The sequence below is a fragment of the Amblyomma maculatum genome, chromosome 1 (assembly GCF_055883805.1).
Source record: "Amblyomma maculatum isolate TAMU_Amacu chromosome 1, ASM5588380v1, whole genome shotgun sequence".
Taxonomy (NCBI): domain Eukaryota; kingdom Metazoa; phylum Arthropoda; class Arachnida; order Ixodida; family Ixodidae; genus Amblyomma; species Amblyomma maculatum.
This window is the reverse complement of record NC_139344.1, coordinates 194,849,190-194,874,736: the sequence shown is the minus strand read 5'-3', so window position 1 is coordinate 194,874,736 and position 25,547 is coordinate 194,849,190. Positions and strand designations below refer to the sequence as shown.

General features: G+C 43.5%; 1 protein-coding gene across 1 annotated transcript; it reads left to right on the top strand.

Moving 5' to 3' along the window:
• The first annotated feature begins 1,229 nt into the window (after window positions 1-1,229).
• On the top strand, window positions 1,230-15,111 carry LOC146205304 (uncharacterized). Its single transcript, XM_084606695.1, has 8 exons — window positions 1,230-1,399; window positions 2,318-2,450; window positions 2,909-2,968; window positions 3,592-3,633; window positions 4,302-4,412; window positions 4,541-4,950; window positions 5,207-6,070; window positions 14,977-15,111. The coding sequence occupies exons 1-8, from the start codon at window positions 1,238-1,240 to the stop codon at window positions 15,109-15,111; spliced, it is 1,917 nt and encodes a 638-aa protein (XP_084462821.1). The 5' UTR covers window positions 1,230-1,237.
• The last annotated feature ends 10,436 nt before the right edge of the window (window positions 15,112-25,547 follow it).

Here is a 25,547-nt window from a genome sequence, read left to right as displayed (position 1 = left end):
GATATCTGACTGAATGGTGTAAGCCAAACCAGAATGATCACATATATGTAATTAACGGTCATTAATTAGGGCTTACAATTAGCCTAGTGCAAGGACATTACAGAGGCAGGTCGAATATTTACTTTCCAAAAAAGCACAAAGCATGTGCATTCGCGTGCTCGTGCACACTGCCGCAGAAGAGTAAGTGGCGGGAGCGCGCGGACCTTCAGGATGGATGGATGGATGGAAGTTAAGAGCACCCCACTGATACGGAGTGATGAGTCTTCACCATGCTCAGCCTTTTTTTTTTTTTTTTTTAAGGTGAAAGATTTTTTTTTTCTCACGGTCAAAATCTCGCATGCGCGAGATCTGTTCGCGAGATTCCGCGAGATGTGTTCTCCTTGTCTAGTGTTTTTGCCATCTCCATGGCGATGTAGGGGGCGCGATGATGAGCTGCGCTGTAGGGTGCTGCGCTGCGCTGAACGTCCAATTCCACACTTGGAACAGACGTGCGCCAAGGAACACCACGCGGCAGGCGCGCCGGTGTACCGTCCAATCTCAGATTTGTAGGAGCACTGCAGGGAACGAATAATAATAATAATAATAATAATAATAATAATAATAATAATAATAATAATAATAATAATAATAATAATAATAATAATAATAATAATAATAATAATAATAATAATAATAATAATAAAAATAATAATAATATTAATAATAATAATATGCTCCGGCGTGGCGTCAAAGCTCAAGACAGTAATGGCCATATCGAAAACTTCGCAACTCTCGTGACTACGCTTTGTCTGCGGTGGGTCTTATAGAAACCCTGAGCAGCAGTGCGTTTCAACATGCTGTTTTTACCGTTAGAATTAAGTTATGACAACGACGACGACGGAAACTAGCCTTTAACATCGGTGTTCATGCTCCGGTTAGTTTTTTACGCGATATCATTTACAGCTCGTTCGGTCGAAAAGACGCCGTTGCCATCGCCGTTAAAGCCCCTCAATAGACTAAAAGTAGCGCCAACATGTGAAGTTTGCCGCCCGCCTCCTCTCCGGCGCTCTCCTTCGTCGTTCGACCCTCTCATTGGCCGAGCGCCGTCACGTGCTCGCGCGCGCTTTTTTTTTTTGCTGGGCGTGCGGCTTCCTCCTTTCCAGCGGGGCGGGCGGCGCGCGCGCGCGGCACATATCGCCGTGTGTTTTGCTGCGGTTCGCACCTCTTTTTCGCTGGCCTTTGAAGTTTTTTGTTTCAAATGCCGACTTGCTGCGCATTCGGGTGCAGCACAACTGAGCGGGATGGCAAGAGGTTATTTAGAATACCATCCGGGAATCGCAATGCTGCTGGGAGGAAGGTCTGGCTTCACCGAATTGGCCGGGCGAATTTCAATGCAACACCGTGGTCGCGGCTCTGTGAGGTAAGTGAGCAATTTCTTCTCCCTAACCTATTGCTGCCACGCGCTGTGTACAGATATGTTCATTTTTCCGCCCAGCAAAGTGTCATATGCCCGCGCAATATATTTGCACAGTTTTCGTATTAGACCTCGATTAGGCGTAGACAGTGTCCTTGCAATGGTTACTAGCGATTGCGTCATGCTTTCCGAGGCGTTGTCTGTGTCGTGAATGCGCGGCATTTAACGAAGCAGTGACGGCTCTTAGCCAAAAAAGGAACGTTTTACTTGCTGACCAAACATATTGTTCACTCATATTCGAGTTCTAAAGAAAGGAGAAGAACCTCATGGGACCAGTGCTCGCTCCGTTGTCCGCGACGCTAGAAGACATGGCGCATGGATGGGTTACAAGTATACTGAAAATAGCAGCAAATCCCGCGCGTGAAATCTTGCACAGAATTTTGTCGCATAGAAACTATATATATTGCCACGCGCCTAGAGCCGCGCGACAGCCGTGCTTGGTGCCGACGACGACGAAGCGGTTGTTGGCACGAGCGCGCGCTGGTGCTGGACACTGCTTTAGGACGCTGTCATCGGAGCTAGACGCAAACCTGACTTTCGGGTCTTACCCTCACGGTACCGTGTACCTTGACGGCTCCCTGTGGCTTGAGTCGTGGCAATATATATATATGAAGGAAAGAAGCCAACAGTCGGCGAGGCCAAGGAAAGCATTGGGGATTGTACTTTGTCTTTTTTTTTTATAATCACATAAATTAGTAATGTAATCTGTTTAGGGGAAAGAGAATTAAACACAAAGTATATATATATATATGCATTCAAACCCTTGCCGTTGTATGTTACTTCGAGTCAAGGATGCTGTTTTTTTTTTTTTTAAAGGAGCACAGTTTTATAGCGTCATTGTTTTTTTGTTCTACCGTTGAGCAGGACCATTTCACGGAGGATCAGTTCGAGCCGCTGGTTCTCCAAAACTATGGCATAAAGAAATTGAAACCTGATGCCCTCCCATCCCTCTTCGTGCATCGAAAACAGCCGACGCCCAGGAAGCCGCCAGCCAAACGTGAGATTACGCCTAACATGTGTTCCACGCTTAACATGTGTAACCCCCCTCCGGAAGCCTGCTCGCTTCTGCCGACAACTTATAATTATGCTGTCGCTCACTAAGGCGACAAGGCTGCCACGGAGCTTGTAACCATTTCATGCTTATATGTCCACTCTCGATTATGGGATAGGAATTAATTTTTTCATGTGTTGTCTAATTGACACTTTCATGCCATGTTTTTGCTGGTATATTGACTGTTAGTGATCTTTTTCATGAAAAAAAAAATTATTTCATCTGGACAGAGAAGGTGTCACTGCCAACAAATGAAATTGCCTTCTCTGTTTACTTGTTCAGAACCTGTGTGTAATAGTAAAATTTAAGGTACTCTTTCTTCATTTGAATTACAGAGAAAGTACGTGCATTTCAAGCATGAAGCTGATATTTAGTAACAGAGTTTGTTGTTTCTTGTCATGCAGGTTCTGGTGCAGCACCTTGCAACATGTCTCTTGAATTGCCGCAAGCAGACAACAGTGTTGGTGAGTGAACGAAAGCCATTTACTATGCTGCATGTGATAAGATGCAAAGCCTACTGAAGGTTCCTGGTTTCTTGTTTCTTGCTTTGATATATCTTTAGAAACTGGTCCTGCTGACAGCATGCTGCCGCAATTATCGAAAGGTAAATTTCATTCACAATAGGGTCACCATGAGGGCTCTTCTTCATAACATTTTTTATTGCCTTAGAGCATAAAGGGATATTTAAAAACGGTAATTCAAGGGGGCCTTATCATTGTTCCCTCTTGGAACTTTATTTGAACAGCCAGCCTTTTTTCTTTCATCCATCTCTTTTCCTCTATTGCCTAACAGACAGGTTGTGTACAGAGACAGAGGCTTCTTCAACACCCAGTGGTCTTGAGCTCCTGCTTGCAGCTGTGGGCTACATCGACTGTAAGGATTTCTTTTTGGCAGCTGCCATTTTAACTTCTTTTAGCTACTCATATTTCTCCATCATGCAGGCACTGAGTCACCCTGCAGAACAGCTTCTGGCTACCAGGAGGACACAAGTACTACTGCCTTTAAGTGGTCTCAGCTACCATTCATTAATACAGCACACTGGTGGTATGCACATGTATTTAGTGACTTGTTGTCCTTGTCTGTGCAGGCTGCTCAGACGCAGACAGTTCGCTGCAGAGTTCACAGCAAGGTAAGGGTGCTGTGTTGTATGAAATGCATTCAGCAGGATATCCCTTGTGTTATGTTCCTTCTATCGATTCTCATTTTCAACATCTACAATATGTGCAGGCACACAAACTCCTTGTGCTTCTACTAGCCTCGAGCTTCTTCCAGACTCTGCAGCCCAAGATGATGGTGCGGATTTGATGCTGTAATTTTTTTTTTACAGTTGCCATTTGGCAAATGACATCTTGTTATTCAAAAGCGCCATCAGAGTGCACAGCAAAATTTGTAGCGCCACAGACATAAAAAGAATGATGATAGTTGCAAATGACATCATTTTTTACTAGAACAACTTATACAAATCAGGGTTCAAGTCACATACCTGCCAGCTGAATGGATTGTATGTACTCCCTTTAAATTATCACATGCATCAGTGCATAACAGGTTGTACATGCTAGAAAGAAATTGCGTTCACCTAGGTTTGAATTGGACAGCTGATTATGAGCCGTTTTCTTTATGTACACAGTGCAGCAAACAAAACCTTAATGCTACTGCAGCGAATAGTTTCTGTACCTGAGGCTTAGGTGCATATAAATAAATTATTGGTATATCTTAGGTAACAACTGAAAATTTTTATTGTGCATTTGTTTCTTGTTTCAGTTCTTGTACAGTATTTTTGCGTCATTTTCTATGCAGAATGCTTCGGTGCCAAGTTTCCCTGCCAAGCAACTGCAGCATCCACAGACTCACAAATTCCCATTACATCTAGCCACGAGTTTCCTCCTGCACCTGCAACTCAAGTTGATGGTGAGAATTTTTTGCAGTGTTTTCAAAAGGGATTGCCATAATTATAATGTGGAAGCTCTTTCAACAATATGCACACATGACGCCACTGTTCACACTTCATGATATAGTTTGTTCCTTTTTTCAATTAGGGCATTCAACAGATCAAGTCCTTTCTCTAGAAAATGTGGCTGCTCTACACAAGAGAATATCGGAACTTGAGAGCTTGGTGCAAAGCCAAAACCGAAGACTGGCCATCTGTCAGCGACAAAAGAATGCTGCAGTTCGAGGAAAAAACATCCTGAAGGAACAAAGTTGTCACTTTCTTGCAAATGACCAGCTCAAATGCCTGGAATTGCCTACAATGCGTGGCACACCATGGTCAACTGCTACAATTGAAAAGGGATTGAAGATCAGGCTCGCTTGTGGATCTCGGGGTTATAATGTCGTACGAGAGATTGGGACACCCCTGCCATCTGAACGTACCCTGCAGAGACACCTAGAAAATTTCAAGTTTTTGCCTGGCATACTTCATGAAATCTTACCATCTCTGGCTCTCAAAGTGAGTATAGCAGATTTCTTCTCTACTGACTCAGTGCACGGCTTCAGTGCACCTTAAGAGCATACTGTTTTCCTGGATCCTTTTGTGTTTATCAAATATATTCGACACACAGTTCAGAGCCATTGCCTTTGTTTTTCTTGTTTTGAGGCTTGTGCCTAGTTCAGCTGTGCAGGATAACCTGCTCAAGCATGTTTTCATGCTCTTTAGCATTCATTGCGATGCAGCATACATTTACGTGTAATCATCTCTTTACCAGGTGAAGCTCATGGAAGATTATGAACGACATGCCGTACTAATATTAGACGAAATGCAGCTAACACCGGGAATCGCCTACGATCAAGGGACGGAAACTGTGATTGGGAAGCCTACAGTTCCATTAGCAAATGGCAACCTCCCTGATGATGCCCTAGCCACTCATGGCCTCGTTTTCATGCTGGCTGGAGTCACTACGCGGTGGAAACAGACTGTGGCTTACCATTTAACATCAAATTCTTTTTGCAGCAAAAATGTGAAAGGTATAATCCTTGAAATTATCAAAGAATGCGAAAAGATTGGGATCATGATAGATGCCGTAGTCTGTGATATGGGAGGCGGCAACCAGGCACTATGGAAAGAATTTGGAATTGTTGTTGGAAAGCACTGTCGCAGCAAAGTGTCCTGCTGCCATCCATGTGACAGCAGCAGACAGCTCTACTTTATGGCAGATGTGGCACATCTATTGAAAAATCTGCGCAACCACCTCACACGAGGACAGTCAATATTTCTTCCCGAAGATGTTGTTAAAAAAAATGGTTTAACCTCAAATGAAGTGAGCCTAGCTTATGTTGAAAAGCTTGTCGAACTCGACTCAAAACTTGACCTAAACATTGCACCTCATCTGAAGCCCTCTTGCCTCGACCCTGGTCATTTTGAAAAAATGAAAGTTGGATTGGCATTTTCTCTTTTTAACCACGACACAGCAGCTGCATTACGCCTTCTAGTTCAAAGAGGCTCCCTGCCAGACCATGCCCTGACTACAGCATACTTCTTTGAAACAGTTTTTAAATGGTTTAAAATAATGACATCTAGAACTACAAAACTTGGCATTAGCAAGTTTGATGAGGTGAAACATGCCGAGACAGTTTCTTTCCTAAAAGATATCATTAGCTTGTTTTCAGCCATTAAAATAGGTGATGAAAAGCATTCATGGAAGCCAATTCAAACTGGTGTCATTTTAGTCACTACAGTTGCCCTTGAGCTTCAGGATTATTACCTTAATAAGAAAGGGTATGTCTGCGTGCTGCTCAGTAGATTTAGTCAAGATCCCCTAGAAAATCTTTTTTCAACACTTCGGTCTAAAAATCCGATTCCTAGACCACTCGACTTTCGCTGCGCAATTCGTGCTGCAACAATGGCACAGTTCTTTAGGCCAAGTAAAAGTGGTAGCTATGATCATGATACAGGGCACTCGCTAGTAGGCCTGAGCAGCTTACCTGAAAAACAGAAAGAGAATGTTGACACCACTAACGTTGCTCTCCCTGGTGAAATTCTCATGTTAAATGATCTCGAGCAAGAGTCGTTTGAGTACCTTGCTGGGTATGTTGTGAGCAGTGTCCAAAGAAACATGACTACTTGTGCTGAATGTGAAAAAGCTGTAACATGCAATTCTGCAAACACACTTACTTCTCTTAAATCTTACACGGAGAAGATACACCTTGCTGTGCCATCACCAGCTGTTGTTCAATATTTGGAAAGTGCTGAAAACATTTTCCGTGTCAACAGCACACGAGTTTTGAATAGTGAGCTAACAGTTCCTCAGCTTGAAGCCTCAGTGCTAAAAAGTGTTTCTCATATGAATTGCTTTCCAGATTGCCACAATATTGCAGAGAAACTTCTAAAGGTTTATCTGAAAACAAGGCTTCACATATATTTGCGTAAAGAAAACCAGCGCATGGCTGATATCAGAGCTGCTGTGAAATGTGGCAGTAGGAGTGTTGGTAAACAGGTGGCAACCAGTAATGTAAGATAACGTCAGGTAGGCAGCTTGACACAACCGGTGAAATTGCCCACATATCTGTGATACTAGATATACTTCTGTCTGTTAAGCTAAAGGAGTTTTGATACTAATTTTGTTTGACATATTTTGTACACAGCCACATATGTTAGTGTCCACTAAGTTCATTGCAAATTTGTACTTGTGCCATAATTATTTTCAGAATATTTTTGAGAACCTGCCCCTGTTGTTTAAGTAACTGATCCTCAAGTCATTCACTTGAAGAAGACAATGATTTCCCTTTTAAGAATGTGTCCAAAATTGTCTAGTTGGATACAATCATGCGTGCAGTAACTGACACACAGAGTTCCTCCGTGGCACAAACTAGTCTGTTAATGCTTTTATGGTTACCTGAACAATAAACTAATAATCAAAACAAATTAAAAGCACAAGAATTTTCATGGCTCTGGTTTCTTTGGTTTGTCAAATATTCAAAACTGGTTCTCTTCGCTGTTTTGCGGAGTGATACATACACTGCTTACCACTGATATAGTTAGTAACTGCTGTTTTATTAAGTTGTATCCTACTATATATGTGTTGACAATTTTTTCTGTGATCTTATTTTCTACAGGTATGTCTCTCCCATATTATTTCATGTTGTACAGAGCATCTTTAAACCTCATTTATGCCCTGTCTAGTTTGTTTGCATCTTGAGCAAGTCTGCATAAATGTATACTTACAGTATTTGATGGATCCTGCTTTTTGTTTTCCACCATATATGTACACAAAGTAAAGCAATATGGTTTTCGCTATTAATTGATGTTTCATACCTCATTTATTTTATTTTTACATATTCTTTTAGCACTGAGGCAATAAACAACGTTATTAAAGAAAACTGCTATCACGCTTGTCAAGTTTACCGGTAGCTCACAAGTCAGTCAGTTGCAAAGAAACCACGCGGACTGCTGCTAAATTGTTCTCCGCTTAATTTAGTTAATTTTTTTTTTCAAGCATGTTGCGCACTTTGGCCGGCGGCTGATAGAAGCACGGAGGTGAAGACGAGTTCCACCAACGCAGACATCGCGTACAAATGGTGTCACACACTGACAATTGAAAACGGAACCGTTTCAGCGCAAAATATAAAAAAAAACTGCTACCACGCTTCTCACGTTTAACGGCAAAGAAACCACACACAGACTGTTGCTAAATTGTTCCTGTCCGCCGCCTAGTTACAATTTTTTTAAAGCATGCCGCTGAGGTTGGCCAAGGGTGACGAACTACGGACACACGGAGATAACGGCGAGTTGAACCAACGCCGAAATCGCGTACATGTGGTGTAAGACACTTTGGCGGGAAATCCCTGTCAACATTCGGTAATTATGTTTCAGCAGCGAGTAATATTTTAACCTGAACCCATTGCGACAAAATGCAAGCTGAAATGCTCTGGTGAGACCCGGCGCCAGCGCAATGTACCGCCGCACGGCCGCCTCGATCGGGCGCGCGCGCGCGGCCACGCCGCGCGCCGATCGAGACGGCTGTGACCGGCGTCTGCTTCGGAGAGCGCGCGCGCTGGTCGCGCCCCGCGTAGGTGGAGCCACGGTCGAAATGCGAGAGGAGGAGCGGCGCCGCCGGAGGAGGAGAGAGGAGATGGCGCTACTTTTAGTTTATTGAGGGGCTTTAATCGCCGTACCCCATTGGCGCCGGCGTGCGGCGGCCACCAGAACCCCATCGAGACCGGATATGTCCTTGTCAAGACAGATGGCGCCTCCGCGTTGTCAGTTTGAAAGCAGCTTTCTGACTGCAATTGACGCATCTACAACGTAGATTTCTCAAAGAGGAAACACCCCAGAGAGCACAGGCCACTACCGCATCATACCCTTAAGGCAAAGTGTAAATGTCCCTCTGATTTTGTCGTTGGGGTCTTTCTGCGTGTTCAGTCATTATTTTGCGCCAAAATACTATTCCAGGTAGACTCGTCTTTTTCCACAGAGAGTGGCCAATGAAAGGCCAAACATTTTGCACATTTCAGACAATCTTTTTTTTTTCTTTTCAGCTACTTAACTGTTTTATTACAAGTTTTGATTAATCCTTTCGTAAAATATTGCTTTTGGAAATACAATTTCGGATTGCTACGCATATTTCATCGTCCAGATTTGATGCCTTAAATCATATTTATTTAGTTTCGATTTCGCGTTAGACATTAAATTTTACATTGAATAGTTTTCACAGAAAAAAGTGACTGCCCGAAGCCTACAAAAAGAACAGTCAATTTTCCCAGGGGAAGGAAAATCTAAGGAGGGTAAGTGTGCCAGCAAAATGGATACTACTAAGCTCCTTCATCAATAAAAAAAAAAAAAAAAAAAAAAACTCAAACGCGGATTTATCGAATTATTGGCTAATAGAAGGTAGAAGTTATCCCATCTACTACTGCGTCTAAAGGACATGAAAGTCACGCATTATGTCGAACTCCGATTTCGCCAATCGGTTGATGTACTGAACTGCGACAGTAACGCTTCAAGCAGCTCAGAAGAGGAAGGTGATGACAGCGAGCCACTACATGCTAACGGTGCTTCAATAAATTATGGCCTAAGGGCTGCCTCGAGCTCAAGGAACCACCTTCTGGACTGGACTGGAACCACCTTCCCGGAACCACTTCCTCCATCATCGATCATCAGTGTTTTTGTTCCGCCTTAGCTAAAATTGTATAATTAGAATTGAAACACTCTGTACATAACTACTTTATACTACCACTCCCCTCTTCAATGCCCTCGGGCGTGCCCTCGGGCTTTGAGGGTAAAATAAATGAAATGAAATCAGGGCTTCTACTGCGAGAAAGTATAGCACATTGTTAATCGTCAATAAAGGGAAGCCTGTTGGGTTTATTGGTGATCAAAGGGTCAACGTGCACGACGCACATATCGATTAACTACCTCCTTGCCCTAATTCCAGACTCTTTACTTTAGAATATGGTTTTCCAAACAAGTTTGTATGCAGTTGAAAAGGACAACAGGAAATAGAGCAGTGTAATCAATGTCACCAGGCCGCACTCAGTGGAAGTTTGCATTACAAATTCATTTGCATTTCAGCGCCTTGTGTTTGTGCTTTTTCGTGTCACTGCGTCCCGTCCCTTGCGCTTTTCCTTCACCACGCTCTTGTAAAAGCATGGAGGTGTTGATATAATTGATTCCTTGAATCCAAGGTACAGAAATAACATTTGGAAGGGTTACATGAGAATTATCTTCCGCCTACTACATACGGCAATTGCGAACGCCTTGACAGTATGGAGATGCAACAAAGACAAGGAACACTTTATGAACCAGCTTGACTTTCGAGTTCGCGCTGCCATGTTGCTCGTCAACCGCACTGAACCAACACAGAGCTCGATGCGGTGAAACCCGACACAGAGGAACGAACCTTAGTTTTGCAATATACGGCGTAGTTTTCTCAGAAAAACATCGCATACCTCTAGAGGAGGAAAACGCCGTTTCTGCTATTTCAAAAAGTTGCAAGGTTGGAGACTTGCTGATTCCGCACTAAGACCTTGTCATCTATTACGTTTTACTCACTAAATCTATGCAACGTTTACTTTTACAACTATTATAAATCCGTGTTGTTGTTGCAGTTAAATTAGTAAAACATCGTGAACTTTGCTTCAGGAGCAACGCGCTGCAAAAAAGTTCACTTTTAGCCTTACATACTTGCATGATGAGTAAAGTTGTTAGCACTAAAACATTTTATTTTTATTATGCGGGCTATGTTATTAATTTCAAACAAAATTTGGAGCTCTAGATTTCTAGGTGCGTTCGCCACAAGGCATCAAAATCTCCTGAAATACCAGTTAAAAAAAAAACAAAACAAAAACACATTATCTTCGATTTTTATAAAATCCCTCTCATGAATCCTCAGTACCTCTGAAAAATGACGGATTAAAAAAGGTGTTGCATTATATTGTTTAAAGTTATAAAAATAAATATTAAACCTAGCGCATATCCTGAAAATTGTCGATATTCAGCCCTACATTCTGGTACGACTCGAAAAAGTGTTGCCACTGAAACTTTTTGTATATATTATCCTAGCTGTGTTTTTTATTTATGAAAAACTTTAAGCTCTAGAGTTGTCCGTTCTTTCTCCATATTATTTCTAAACCGACCAAAATTGAAGAATATATAAAAATGGGAATTTAAAAATTTACCACGAATTCGATATTTATCGAAATCCACTAAAAAAATTACAAGTACTCTATAAATATTAGGTACTGAACGTATTGCATTGTGTAAACTAACATAAAAATAAATATGAAAGTGAACGCAATTTTTATTTTATAAAAGTGATCAGGGCTTCCCCTAAGGAGTAGGCGTCAAACTTCGGACTTAGTATTTACTGAATTTAGTTGCATTTTATCCTATGCAATATCCAAAGCCATCTCAATTCTTATAAAGTCGTTTTCTGCTTGTTGACAGGGTTGATGATAGCTTAAAATGGAATAAGTTCGCGTTTTCTTGCGATTTCATGGGAGAACGCTAGTGGTGTTTGAACTTTTTCTCTATCCCGTAATCTCTTTTATTGCGGGGTGCAGTGCTATTTAATCCAGTTCTTAATGATATTATTTCATTTCTCGGTTATGACAAAAATTAACAATAATACATTTTTAGGTTGATTTATGTAATGTGCACCTAAGTACGATCAAAAACAAAAAGCTTGGCAGCATGACAGTTTTGCTAGAATTAAAATTGATTTGTAGAAGCAGCACGGATGGGTAGAGATGGTGAGTATTCTCGTCGACAGAGATATCTTTGCCAAAAAAAAAAAAAAGCGAGCAGCACGGAGCGAACCCACTGTCCATGTAACCTGCAAAGCGTAACCTGCAGTTTATGTGGAGGGCGGGTTTACTCCGATTTGGCTCGCGTTTTCATTGAACTAGATAGCTCTACCGACAAGAATACTCGTCATCTCAGCTCATTCATGCTGCTGTCATAAAGAAATATAAAATTGCACCAAAATTATGATGCTGCAAAGCACTTTGCTAATTGATTGTACTTTTGTGCACATTCGAAAAAATGGTATTAAAATTAGGGTATTGTTATTTTTTGAATACCCAAGGAATAAAATAATATATTTGAGAACTAGATAGAATACCACTGCACCTCTCAATAAAATAAAAACAAAAACAAAAAACAATATACAGGGTAAGGAAAAATTTCAACCGTCAGTTGCGTTCTTCCATGAAATTGCAAGAAATTGCGAATTTATTCCATTTGAAGCTATCATCAACCCCGCCAACAAGCAGAAAACGACTTTAAAAGCATTGAAATAGATTTGGATACTGCATAAGATAAAATGTAACTGATATCAGTAACTACTATAAGTCCAAAGTTTGACGCCTACCCTTAAGGGGAAGCCCTGAACCCTTCTATGAAATGAATGAATGAATGAAGCCTTTATTTCAACGAAAGAATGGCTCTCGGGCGCTAAAAATTGCGTTCATTTTGATATATATCTTTAGATCATTAGTTTACATACTGCCATAATTTTTAGTACCTGATATTTACAAAATACTTAGGATTGTTCTTAGTTAATTTCGATAAATATCGAAGTTGGGGTAGATACTTAAATTCGTGTCAAAGTTGCCCATTTTATAATATTCTTGAATTTTGGTCGATTTAAAAATAATATGGAGAAAGAACGGAAAATTCTAGAACTTGATGTTTTTTTGAGCAATAAAGAACAAGGCGTGGATAATATATACAAATAGTGTCAGTGGCAACACTTTTTTGAGTCGTGCCAGAATGTAAGCTGAATATTGAAAATTTTCAGGACGAGCGCTAGGTTTTATATCTATTTTTATAACTTTCAATAATATAATGCAACACTTTTTGGTCCGTAATATTTGTGAGGTACTGAGGATTCTTGAGAGGGATTTTAATACAAATCGAAGATAATGGTTTGTTTCAAATTGGAATCAAAATTGTCCCTTTTTGCTGTTTTCAGATTTTGGGCGATTTTGATGCCTTGTGGGGAATACACCTAGTAATATAGAGCTCCAAATTTTGTGTGACATTAAAAACGTAACTCACGTAATAAATAGAAAAAACCTTTAGTGCAAACTGCTTAACTCATCATTCCAGTATATAAAGTTGAAAGTGAACTTTTTTGCAGTGCGTCGCTCCTGGAGCAAAGTTTACAATTTTTTACTGAATCAACTGCGGTAACAAAACGCGTTTATAATACTTTTTCTATAAAAGTAAAGGTGTCATAGAGTTATGAGCAAAAAGTAATAGATTACAAGATTTTAGTGCGGAAGCAGCAAGTCTCCAAACTTGCAACTTTTTGAAATGGCAAAAATAGTGTCTTCCACCTCTAGTAATATACGATTTGTTTTCCCGAGAAAACTACGCTGTATCTTGCAAGACTGAGTTTCGTTCCGTTGTGTTGAGACATTTTCCCATCAAATATAAAAATGTAATTGGAAACAAAAATTGTCATGGGACCATGCGACCTCGAATACCGTTCTTATATATATATATATATATATATATATATATATATATATATATATATATATATATATATATATATATATATATATATATATATAGATATATATATCACTTTTGCTCGTGCATCGATCACTTTTGCGCGTGCATTGAAAGCAGTTGACAAAAAGACTAATCGCCCAATAATTTTGTAATTCCTCAAAACGAACGTTATAATTAAATTGTATGATTTTAGCAAGCGGCCATGGTATTGGCGCTATCCTTACCCAGTATCAGCATGGCTGCTCCCGCGTAATTGCCTATGTCAGTAGCTAGCTGCTTTCTTCCTCTGAGCGCAATTATTCAATAGCTGAGGGGGAACACTTTGACCTTGTTTTAGCGTTGACTAAATTCCGCCTTTATTTATTTGAGAGGTCCTTCTGCATAGTGACAGACCATCATGTTTTGTGTTGGCTGTCCCGCTTAGGCCGCTGGGCCTTGCGCATACAAGAGTACACGTTTACAGTGCTTTACAAGTTAGGCCAATTACACCAACACGCTGACTGCTTGTCCCGCCATCTCGTAGATCCTCCCAATTTGTCCGACCATACTGCCGACGACAACCATCTCGTACTTTATCAACATCGGCTGCGAACAGCGTCATAATCCTGCACTGCGACTCATTATTGACCAGCTGCGCAACAACTCCGATCCTTCCGCCAGCATGTTTGTGCTTCATAACGAGACATTATACCAACGCAATATGCGCCCAGATGGCGCGGACCTCTTGTTGGCTGTAGGGTGCCTTGATGCACGCGGCGCGCGCATCGAGACACCCTAGTTGGTTGTTCTGGCTCATCTGCGCTCCGCTGTTTTCGCCCGACATCATGACGCCCCTACAGCAGGACACCTGGGAGTGTAACGCACTTACGACAGCGTGCGACGACTATTTTACTGGCCTAGTCCTTACCGCCCTGTCCATCGCTACGTCGCCGCTTGTGAGCTATGTCAGCGCCGCAAGACACCCTCGCTTCAACATAGTGGGCTTCTGCAACATATCGCAGTGCCGACTGAGCCGCTTTCTCGGGTGGGCATCGGTCTTCTTGGATCGTTTCCCACTTTGGTTTCAGGGAACAAATTGATTATTGGATTGCTGCAGCTACTGGTTATACCACCCGGTATGCTATAACCAGAGCTATCCCCATCAGCTGCACCTCCGACGTTGCTTTCTTCTGCATGACGTCATCTTGGCTCATGGAGCTCCCCTTCGACTGCTCACCGATCGCGGTCGCTGCTTCCTTTCAAAAGTTGTTCATGACCTTCTTCGCTCATGCGCTGCGCGCCACAACTTCATAACGGCCTACCATCCACAAACGAACGGTCTTACTGAGCGCCTTAATCGCACACAGACCGACATGCTGTCAATGTATATGTCCGACCACCATCGTGACTGGGACGTATCTTTGCCTTTCGTAACGTTCGCCTACAACTCCTCAAGGCATGATACAGCCGGATATTCTCCTTTCTGCTTACTTTTCGGCCGCGACCCTTTACTTCCCTTTGACACCTTGCTACCTCTAGGCGACTCTTCCTGCAGACGCTTCAGATGCCATCGCCCGCGCAGATGCCGCCCGCCACATTGCTCGAGAGCGGCTTGGTGCATCTCAGAGCTCTCAAAAGTGCCGTTACGACCTTCATCACCGTGACGTCTACTAGACTACTACCCTCCTGGTTCCCTCGTACTCCTTTGACTCCCGGCTCGCCGTGTCGTCACGTGCGAGAAACTTCTGCCTCGCTACGTGGGCCTTTACCGCTTCTTGCAGCAACTCACCGATGTGACCTATGAGGTCACCCTTCTGCACCCCAAGTATCCTTCTAGAAACCTTCAGCCAGAAGTCGTGCATGCATGTCGCCCGTCTGAAACCGTGTCATTCAAGTTCACCTGTGATTCTCCCGCGCAGGGGGGAAGTGGGGGGAGGGGGCTAAAATTACGGTATGCAGTACGACACTACGACGTGCTGGTGTGTTGCGGTGAGAAAGACGACGCTGAAGATATGCTGGGTCAGTTCTGGTGGTGTGTCCCCGCGTGCGTTATGACTTTTAAGTTTTTTTTATTTCAACTATTTCCCACTGTGTTTCCTTTTCCTCTACGCCTGCAATATTTTTTTTTTTTACATGCAAGCATACTCAAAAACATTCTTTGGTGCCAAATTCTTGGCCGATCCTCCTCTGTAGGTGTGTGCCATATGTTATTTCGACAACAACAACAACAATGGTGTGTCCCTGACTGCTGTTGCGGTTACCGCTGTGTTTCTTTCCCCTAATAATATTTGCTAATATTTACTACGTACTTTCGTACGCTGAGTGCCATGAAGCACTTCTATACAGGGTTAGTTTCTCTGGCACAGTGTGCCCCCGTCGTGACGTTAGCGGCATACCCACGCTAATGGCACGCATCCTGCAGCGATGCTTCCCTCCGGCTTCCTAGCAGCCCACCGTTCGCCGTGGACACGTTGGCTCGCGAGTCTCACTCGCGCGCACCGGCGCGCCAAGCGTAATCTCGCGTCGTTTGTCAATAAGAGGGGCGGTCGGGGCGCACCCCACACCGTTCCATAGACGCAAAAGCGTGCTCGAAATATTTGGTAGGGACTGATCGGTGCATTGAAACTCGCACGACTCGTTCCACGCGGTGCGATGCTCGCTCTTCGCGTCTCGAGCCGCGTGGCAGAGTGCCGTTGGGGTTCCCATAATTAAAGCTGTTGTGGACAGTTTTCTTTTTTGTTTTGTTTTGGATGAGGGGTGTGGGGAGCAGAAATGCCGCCGCTGTTCCTAAGAAGTTTCATTTTGTACTGACATCCTATAAGCTCATAACTGGCTATAATAATTCAGTTGAAATACGGTACAGTTGAATTCTTCGTCTCCTTTAGCAACAAAGCAGGCCTTTCAAGAGCCTCCGCCAGTTTTCGGTCAGCAAGGCTGGCTTCACTACATGACCACCAGAGCACCGAATTCTGACATTTCCGCATGATAGCAATGTCGAGTTGAAAACAAGCACACCAAACCGAACCCACCTTTCAAGCTGACTCGGCGTTCACTCCGTCAACCGCCTTTACAGCCTTAGCGCTGCCCGCAAGACTGAGCAGCCGACCCGGCTCCCCGCTCTGAAGATGATCGTGGGGAAGCCATTAGGAGGAGCGCAACTTGGAAGGGCACTTTGCGCAGTTCGATATATCAAATGTTCCGCCGAGCGGGAGATCGATAAATGCGAACAGCTCTCCTATACTTTTGCATGAAATTTTAAAGGGGATATTATGAGAGCTCGATAAAAGCAATATTTAGATATATCCCTGACCGATTATACCTTTTGCCACGAACAGGGTCTGGGGTCAAGTAGAAATGTCTTGCATAAACGGATTTCGTCTTTTGTAGTTTTACTACAGACGCCATGGAAGCAAAATCGACAAAGTTGATTAGAAATAAATCCCCATTCCTACTTTTCTTTTTTACCTGAACACGTTTGAACCCGTTTGAACCGGTTCAAAATGGACGAGCCTGTTCAAACGAAACTAAATGCTCTCTAGAGCCGAACCTGAAACTCAACACGAAAAACATCCAGCTGAAGCCGAACCAAACCTGGGATAATTTCAGTTCGGCACCCCGCCCGGAACACGATGGTAGAAAACCGAGCTTCAAAACTAATACTACCTGGACGACTAGTTAATGTCAGTGGTTCAGTTCAGTTCAGTCGTTCAGTCGTGTCCGACTCTTCGTAACCCTATGGACCATATCACGCCACGCTTTCCGGTCTCTCACTATCTTCCTAACATCACATAAGTTCATCTGCAGCGCCTCGAGGAGGCCATCTAACCATCGCGTTCGTTGCCTACCCCTTCTCCGATAACCCTCAACCTTTCCCAACATCAAATCTTTCTCTAGCGACTCCTCTCTTCTCACCAGGTGACCAAAGTAGCTGAGCTTTAACTTTAGAATTTTACCCTCCAATGAGCAGTCAGGGTTTATGGTCGACAATATCGATTGATTTGATCTTCCGGCCATCCAAGGAACTCTCAAGAGTCTCCGCCAGCACCACAATTCAAACACGTCAATTCTTCGGCGGTCAGCCTTCTTCACAGTCCAACTCCGCATCCATACATCACAACTGGAAAGACCATAGCACGAGTTATACGGATCTTGGTTGGCAGTGTAATGTCTCTGCTCTCTACTAGGCGGTCAAGGCTAGCCATGGCTCTCTTTCCCAGAAGCAGGCGTCTCCTAATTTCATGGCTGCAGTCTCCTTCCGGGGTAATCTTGGAGCCCAAGGAGAGAAAATCTGTCACAGCTTCCACTTCTTGTCCCTTGATGCTCCAGGACTTAATAGGGCAAGACGCCATGATCTTTGTCTTTTTAATGTTCAGTTTAAGCCCAAACTTCTCACTCTCTTCTTGTACGCGCATCAGAAGCTTGAGTTCCACTTCCATTTCTGCCATTAAAGTGGTATCATCCGCATATCTAAGGTTGTTGATACGTTTCCCAGCAATCTTCACTCCAGCTGAAGATTCGTCCAGACCGGCCTTCCTCATGATGCACTCTGCATATAGGTTAAATCGGCAGGGCGACAGTATGCAGCCTTGTCTCATTCCTTTCTCAATAGGAAACCAATCAGTAAGACCATGCCCAGTTCTGACTGTGGCACCGAGGACAAATTATGGTTTCTCTTATTTTTTAATATAAAAATATGTTTAACAACATCTGTTTTTTGATTTACTGAAGGGTGTCGGGGACACTTACTCGCCGTACCTTATAAATTATCTCTGTCGAAGATCCCACTTTATTCGAGGAACGACAAGGTCATCCTGATGCCAAAAGGCCATGACCCTTCTCTACTTGAGCACCGCCGCGATGGCTCAGTGGTTAGGGCGCTGACTGCTGAATCCAAGGACCAGGATTCATGTCCGTGGTGAGCCCTTTTCGATGGAGAAGAGAAGCAAGGTGGCCATGTGCTGCGTAATATCAGTTGCGCTGTGTTAGAGAATTCCAGGTGTTCGAAATTTCCGGAGACCTCCCCTACGACGCTCCTCACAGCCCGAGTCGCTTTGGGACGTTAAACCATTAGGAATGAAACTAACATTGTTTATTTGAGTTTTACAGGCAGGTTGTTGAGCGCTTAATTTAATACCTTGGAACACATAATTTTTTTAACACTTCCTAGCATTCCTAGAAGATTACAATCTAATTGATGACAAAGAGCGTGGCTTGTGCAAGAGATCTTTAATCGAAAGAGGTCTTTTCAGAACAATTCTTGATTTTTTCAGTGCGAATTTAACAACCCGGAAATAGAGAGCAGTGCTAGCATGCGACGAGTGAATAATTAAAAGACACAACAAAGATTTTTTTTTTTTGTCCGTCGTCTTCCAGCACTGATCTTTTTATTGGAATACAGGTTATCGAGCAACATACCTTGCCTTGAGAAAAAGAACTAAATAAACATTTTTTAGGCTTCAGAATTCGATCAATATCGCATTGTAAACCCTGACTAAGAATGTAATCCATGTTAAAAATGACGTAATGCTCACATGGATAGAAGCTTACTTTCTTGTTTTCATAGAGAAGTCGTTGGTAACTCACCCTCAAATTCGGTACATGTTGAGTCGGTCACCCCAAAGTGTTTCGTGCCTGAGCTGTTGTTCTTTTTAGTGTTTATTAATGACATTGTTCAACAAGTATCTGTAAAAATTTAAGGGTCCAGATCGCCGCGGGTCCGTTAGCGAGAATCGAAGTTTGCGTTTCGTCTCGCCATCTTATAAGCTCGGCTGCAGTGGCCGGGTCGGAACCCGCGACCTCACCACCATTAGCGTATGCCGCGTCACTGCGGCAGGCGGCCCAGGTGTGGTGAACACGGATTTTATACTCTGAACATGGGACTGGGGACTATGAAATGAGCGAGCCTAACGAATCTTAGAATACAGTCGCCTCTGAGCTTTAAATATAAGGCGGTAAGTAAGTGCAGTTATAAAAGTAATTATTTAATTCATGCTCACACGAAACCTGACACTCATCAAGCCAGGGACCGTCTAAGAGTTTGGCCTCGGATCAGAGCGTAGTGGTAGTAGACAAAGTACTTTTTGCGGGATAAAATGAAGATCAACATGATATTTCCATTCTAATTTATTTATTTACTCCCAAGGCCGGAGAATTACAGACAGGAGTGGGTTAAAAACTTTCAAACAATGCAGAGAAAAACGATTACAATGAATTACGTATTATATTGCACATTTTATTAAATTATAACAATGGCCGTATTGAAAGCTGTGGCATCAGTAATAGCTAGTAACAACAGAGGCGGGCAGGTGGATCCATTTTGAATAAGTCTTTGGGATGAAAGAAATGAAGTGTAGATCAGTCCAGCAAACGGGTACGGTTACTTTGTACATGTGGTCGCTACGGGGAGAAATGTATGATGGCGGCTGGAACAACGAAGCATTAAGAGTCGGGTTAGAATGGTAAATTTTATGAAATAAGGAGAGACGTGATATATGTCGGCTAAGGGATAGGTCAGGCAGGTTGATGTTGCACTTCATTGTTAAGACACTGACAGTTCGCTGATAGCTAGATCGTATAAAGCGTGCTGAACGATTCTGGGTGGCTTCGGCATTCATTAAGAGTGCATTGAAGTGGGGATCTCGTATTGATGACGCGTATTCGAGTTTTAGCCAGACTAAGGTTTTATAAAGTATCGCCTTCATATTAAATGAGCCGGGAGAAAAGTTTAGTTAGGTAAGCTAGCATGCTATTTGCATTGTTTGTTATGTTGTGAATGTGAGTTTTCCAAGAAAGGTCATATGAGGTGTACATATATAGATATTTGTGTGCTTCTACTTTGGTTAGAAGGGTGTCTAAGTGTGTCAGCACAGGATGTGTAGTTAGCAGCCCTACGGGAAACACACTTTATCTTGCACTTAGTATTATTTAGTTTTCTTTGCCATTTGTCGCACCAGGAAGAAATGTTATTTAGGTCAGATTGAAGCTCGAGATGATCTCCTGAATTAGGTATTTCGCGGTAAATCACGCAGTCATATGCAAACAGTCCTATAGATGCAGATATTGTTTCAGGTAATTAGTCATTTACGTAGATTAGAAAAAGTAGAGGTCCTAATACGGATCTTTGAGGAACGCTGGAAGTTACAGAGCATGCAGATGAGTTGCAATCGCTAGCTGTTAAGAACTGAGTACGATTAGATGTGAAGCATTCAAGCAATGTAAGAATGTTGGGATCATTAGTAATCTATGGTACAGGGTGTCGAGCGCCTTCGGTAAGTCAATGAATATACATTCGATGCTGGATGACCGATAAACGACTTTAAGTCATTAGTAAAGCGGAGCAGTTGAGCTTCGCAAGAATATATATATATATTTGGAGCGATGCTGGTACTTATTAAAATGATCTGGATTCGAGTAAAGTTACGATGTGACAGTAAATAACGTGTTCTGAAATTTTTCATGCGACAATAGTTTATGAAATTTGTCTATAATTGTGTGGACACTGATGGTTTCCTTCTCCACCTTCCAGTTGACCTTCCAGTCATCCGGGAGAACACATGATTCCAAAAATTACGCAAAAAAAAAATCACGGTGAATAGCCCGGAGGAGTATATATAGGCATTTTTTTTAATTGAATTTATTCCATGTTCACCGCGAGAAGAAACATATATTTTGAAAAAAAAAACAATTGCTGATGGCAATCCCATTAATTACAATAGTGTTTATTGCTGGATATCTGCTAAACAGGTAAGTTGGGAAACGAAGAAAGAGCACCGGTACAAAATGATTGCGAGAATAAAAACAGCACAACAACGGCTCCTTTTAGGGCAGGCAAGTCATCATCAGAGTTGAGATCAATGGTTTTCTGTTTGTTTCCATTAACAATATTTCAGAACTTCCGTGCGCTGTTTCGTAATAAGAACCCATGGTCTAAAAGAAAAAATGGAGGATATTTTGCCTTCAGCGGTATGACGCAACAGCGTTAGTGACTCCCGTCTGCCGCTACATTTGCTCATCCTCCTTCTCGTGCATGCAGTTTGCGGCTTGCTTAATAACTAATCCATTAATTTGTTATCTTGTTATTTCACAAATACGCGTTACCATGTAGAAGAACACCCCACAAAGATACAAAGCCCCGCTTTAACCGTGCCGCCAGAACGTGCTAACGTCTCTTAAGAGTAGGGTGTCTAACTTGGGATCCAAAGGCATAGCCTCCGAGATCACCAAGTGTGCAAGGGAGATCTCGGAGGCCGTGGGAAAGGTACCGGAGGGTTCGGTTCCCATCTCGTCCAACAAATCTCAAATGAGCTATTCAAGCTGGCAGCTCCTGCTAACATGTTCATCCCAAATGGCCTCGTGACGCCTCACAAGTTGTCGTCAAATCAGTTATGTTACCACCTGCCAACTACCACTTGTCAAAGGCATGCTCGTGATTTTTGGCTCACAGCGCCGACGACGACGTTGGGTTTTCTGCAGAGTGGTTCGTTAAACGCTTTCGCGTTGAAGATTACCTCATAAAAAATCTCCGTCGTGATGTTAAGAAAGCAAAGGCTACCCCGACACCATTAGAAGAACAGAGGGGGCGGTAGGGGGGAGGTATCTGTCCATTCGCCCTTCATCTAAGGTGCGAAAATACGATTCTCGAACATGAATGTTTTCATTGTCAACATTTTTGTGACTCAGTAATTCTGGACACCACGCCGGTGTCATTTAATCTGTTTGACTGACTGACTGACTGACTGTCTGATTGATTGATTGATTAACTGTGTCAGAACAGCACGGTGTATTATAGGGCAGGCCGCGTATAGCAGGACTGCAGGCTCACTTAAACCATCTCGAATTCTAAACCCACGAACTTCCTGTCCCTAGGGTAAAACACCATATGAGTCACATAACCTCATACAGGTTTCTCATACTAAATTCGTACAAATAGTATGTCATCTCATACAAATATCATTTAACGCATGAGAAATATATGAGATCGTATGACATTTGTATGAGTTCAATATGAGAAATCTGTATGAGGTTATTGTGACTCATACGGTTTTTTACTTTTTCGCATTTTTGCTATTGAAATGAAGCTTCCGATGCGTTAGTAGCGAACCCGCGAGCAGCTGAACGCCACATGGCCATTGAGTCACCGTAGCTGGTTGTCAGCTGATCTGCTGTGATACTATTGCAAATGCGGCCCTGTAAGCATAGTTAACGGGCCTTTTTTATTCTGTCGCGCTTCTTGGGTTTTTCGCTCACAAAAGGAGGGCGCGAAGCATTGTCGACTGGCAGTCCTCGCGGGCGAGCAACTGTACACCGAGATGACGGCAGCGACTCGGCGGCGCGTCGTTGGCTGATCGGCTGCGCGAATGGCAGGGCGGCCAGAAGAGGAGAGGGTTGCGGGCAGAGGACGAGGGAAGAAGGCAGGGGCAGAGCCACAGCGGAAAGCCGCAGTTATTCGCGCGCTGAGCTCGAAACCTAGCGCAAGCACCGAGAAGCGACGGGGACCGGACAGCACGAACTGTTGCTTGCTACCATGACTTTGGACGGCCTTTCGGTAGAGCACGCTGGTCTGCGCTACTACTACGAAGTGGCACACACGCTGACCCGCAGTGATGCCATGAGGATCCTCAAATGGGAATGCGAAAAGAACGCGCTCTACGAAGAGGCGTGGGCGGAGGCCCAATACCTCTACTACCTGAGGCGCCAGCAACACCCTTCGCACACATGGTATCTGATGAAGAAAGAGTACTTCGTGGCAATTATGTGCTACATGCTCAAGACGCCGAACATCAGTAGCTTCTTCGACGAATGGTGCCGTGCTGCCATGCCGACTCAGGAAAGTTGGCAAAATTTTCCCCTGAAAAGCCTCTTTTTTTTCCTCATCAAGGCGTTCGACTACCTGCCACCTCATTCCATCGACCAGGTGTACCGAGCTGATCCAAGATTCCCGGTCAACAGGAGGAAGAATGTGCATTTCGCTCAGTTCCTCTCGGCCAGTACGTACATTCATCAAGCGCTGAAGTTTGGCAACCGATTTTACGTGCTGGTATTGATGGACATTCCGGCACCACTACTCAGAGACGTAAGCATGTACTCCAGCTTCCCCAAGTGCAAGGAAGTTATCATCTGGCCTTTCTGCGTGTTCAAGGTCGTTGCAGAGCAGTACTCCATGAAGACTCTCATGTTCGACCCGAAGAGATCGTTTACCGAACCACGCCCTCAAATCTTCGTTCCAAGAGTGACCACGGGTCCACTCGCGGCGTACAAGAGGTCAAGAAGGCGAGCGGAAGATGAGACTTCCACCAGCAGTGCCGTTTCCGATGTTGACTCGGCTTTAGTTCACGTGACAAACAGCAGGCGTGCCACCGAGGAAGACGAAGAGACGAAGACTGCTGCCGTACACTCAACGCCAGGCACCAGCGGCACCGAGCTGTCCGCTACCGATCGAGATGAGCCTGAAACTCCAGCCGCCGCGCAGCCCACGTTGAAGAGGACAGCATCCATGGAACGTCTCCGAAAGATCATCGACGAGATCAGACGGGACTTTATCATAACGTTCCCGCGCCATGAGCTCACGGATATCCCGGACAAGTCTCCGGCTTCAGGCGGACCAGTACTGGGCGCGGGCAAGATGCACGCAACGAGCAGCAATGGAAGCTTCGCCGCTGCCTGGGGTCAGGGCAATGCCGACAAAACTGATCGTTCGCAGGAGACTGCTTTGTCCGGAGGCGACGACAAAGACGTCGACTTGGTCGTCTCGTGGAAGCGCATACTGGCGGTAGTCTGCATTATTCTGGCGGTTATTTCCTCCGGTGTCATCATTCTAAATAAGTTTGCCTTTTAGCTTGTGTCACTGAAACCGGCCTATCAGTTGGCCCCGGCAGTATTCTTTGATAAGATGAAATGCCTTTCGGTACAGCTTCCGTGCGCTCATGCGTCGGAATCATGGATGCATGCTCTGCAAGATGCAGTCGTTTGTGATTTGTTTTGAACACTACTCCGCAAAGCTAGCTGCGTATATATGACATTATATACTTAGAGTATAGAAAAGACAAGCAATATATGTTACCCTTTACTCTTCTAGGAAGCTTAGCTTAAATATATTAATCTTTCGATACACATTATATGATATATACTAATCTATATTAATCTTTGAAATATATTATCTTTCGATATATGTAATCATTTATGCTGTAAAAGCTTCTGTAAAAGGTGTGTAATAGTATCAATAAAACAGCAAAACACACTATATTTCTCAGGCTCATTAATTTCTCTACATTCAGAAAACGGGAGTCAAAAAGGCCTGACGGGACTTGAAATGAGATTGCCCTGTATAACACCAAGGTTTATTTACATTGGCAGCCGAACAAGCGAGGTATGTACCACAGAAATTGCACTTTGAGCTCGAGAGCACCACCAAAAGGTTGTCAAATGGCGGACAAGGTTCAGCCCTAGATTCCGGACACGAGAAGCACGATTTCACGCAAGTATCCCGAGTGATTTACTAAAACTCTTAAATCCCATAGAACAGCGCCAAGGAGCTCCACTGTGGTATCGCAAAGGTAAGTCGATGGTCAGAGACATCACCAAGAATGGCTTCTTTGTATAAAATGGCCGAGGAATAAACTAGAACATTGAGTCAAATCTGGCATGAAAGTTAGTGGCGCTTATAAGGTCAGAATCGCAACTTACGGTCGCAAATAATTGCTAAATAAAATTTCAATACCTTTTGGTCCCTACCAGAAGGCATTTAAATGCCTTCTGAAGTAACCTAGTATATACTTCATTGAGGAGCTATCGCTGGTTTGGCTTTGGTTTTCTGGGGTATAACATACTAAAGCGACTCAGGCTATGAGAAGCGACGTTGTGGAGGGCTCCGGAAAATTCGACCCCCTGGGGTTCTTTCATATCGGTGCACTGAAACATAGCACACGGGCGCTTTGTTTTCGCCTGAATCGAAAAGCGACCTCCGCGACCGGGATTCGATTCCACATCTTTCCATAACGATTCCACATCTGAATGTCGTTTGTTATAATTAACATATTTCGGTTCGACAGGTATGGATAATTTCTTGGTAAAACTTGCATCTCTTGAACACCGAACTGCAATACTAGACACTA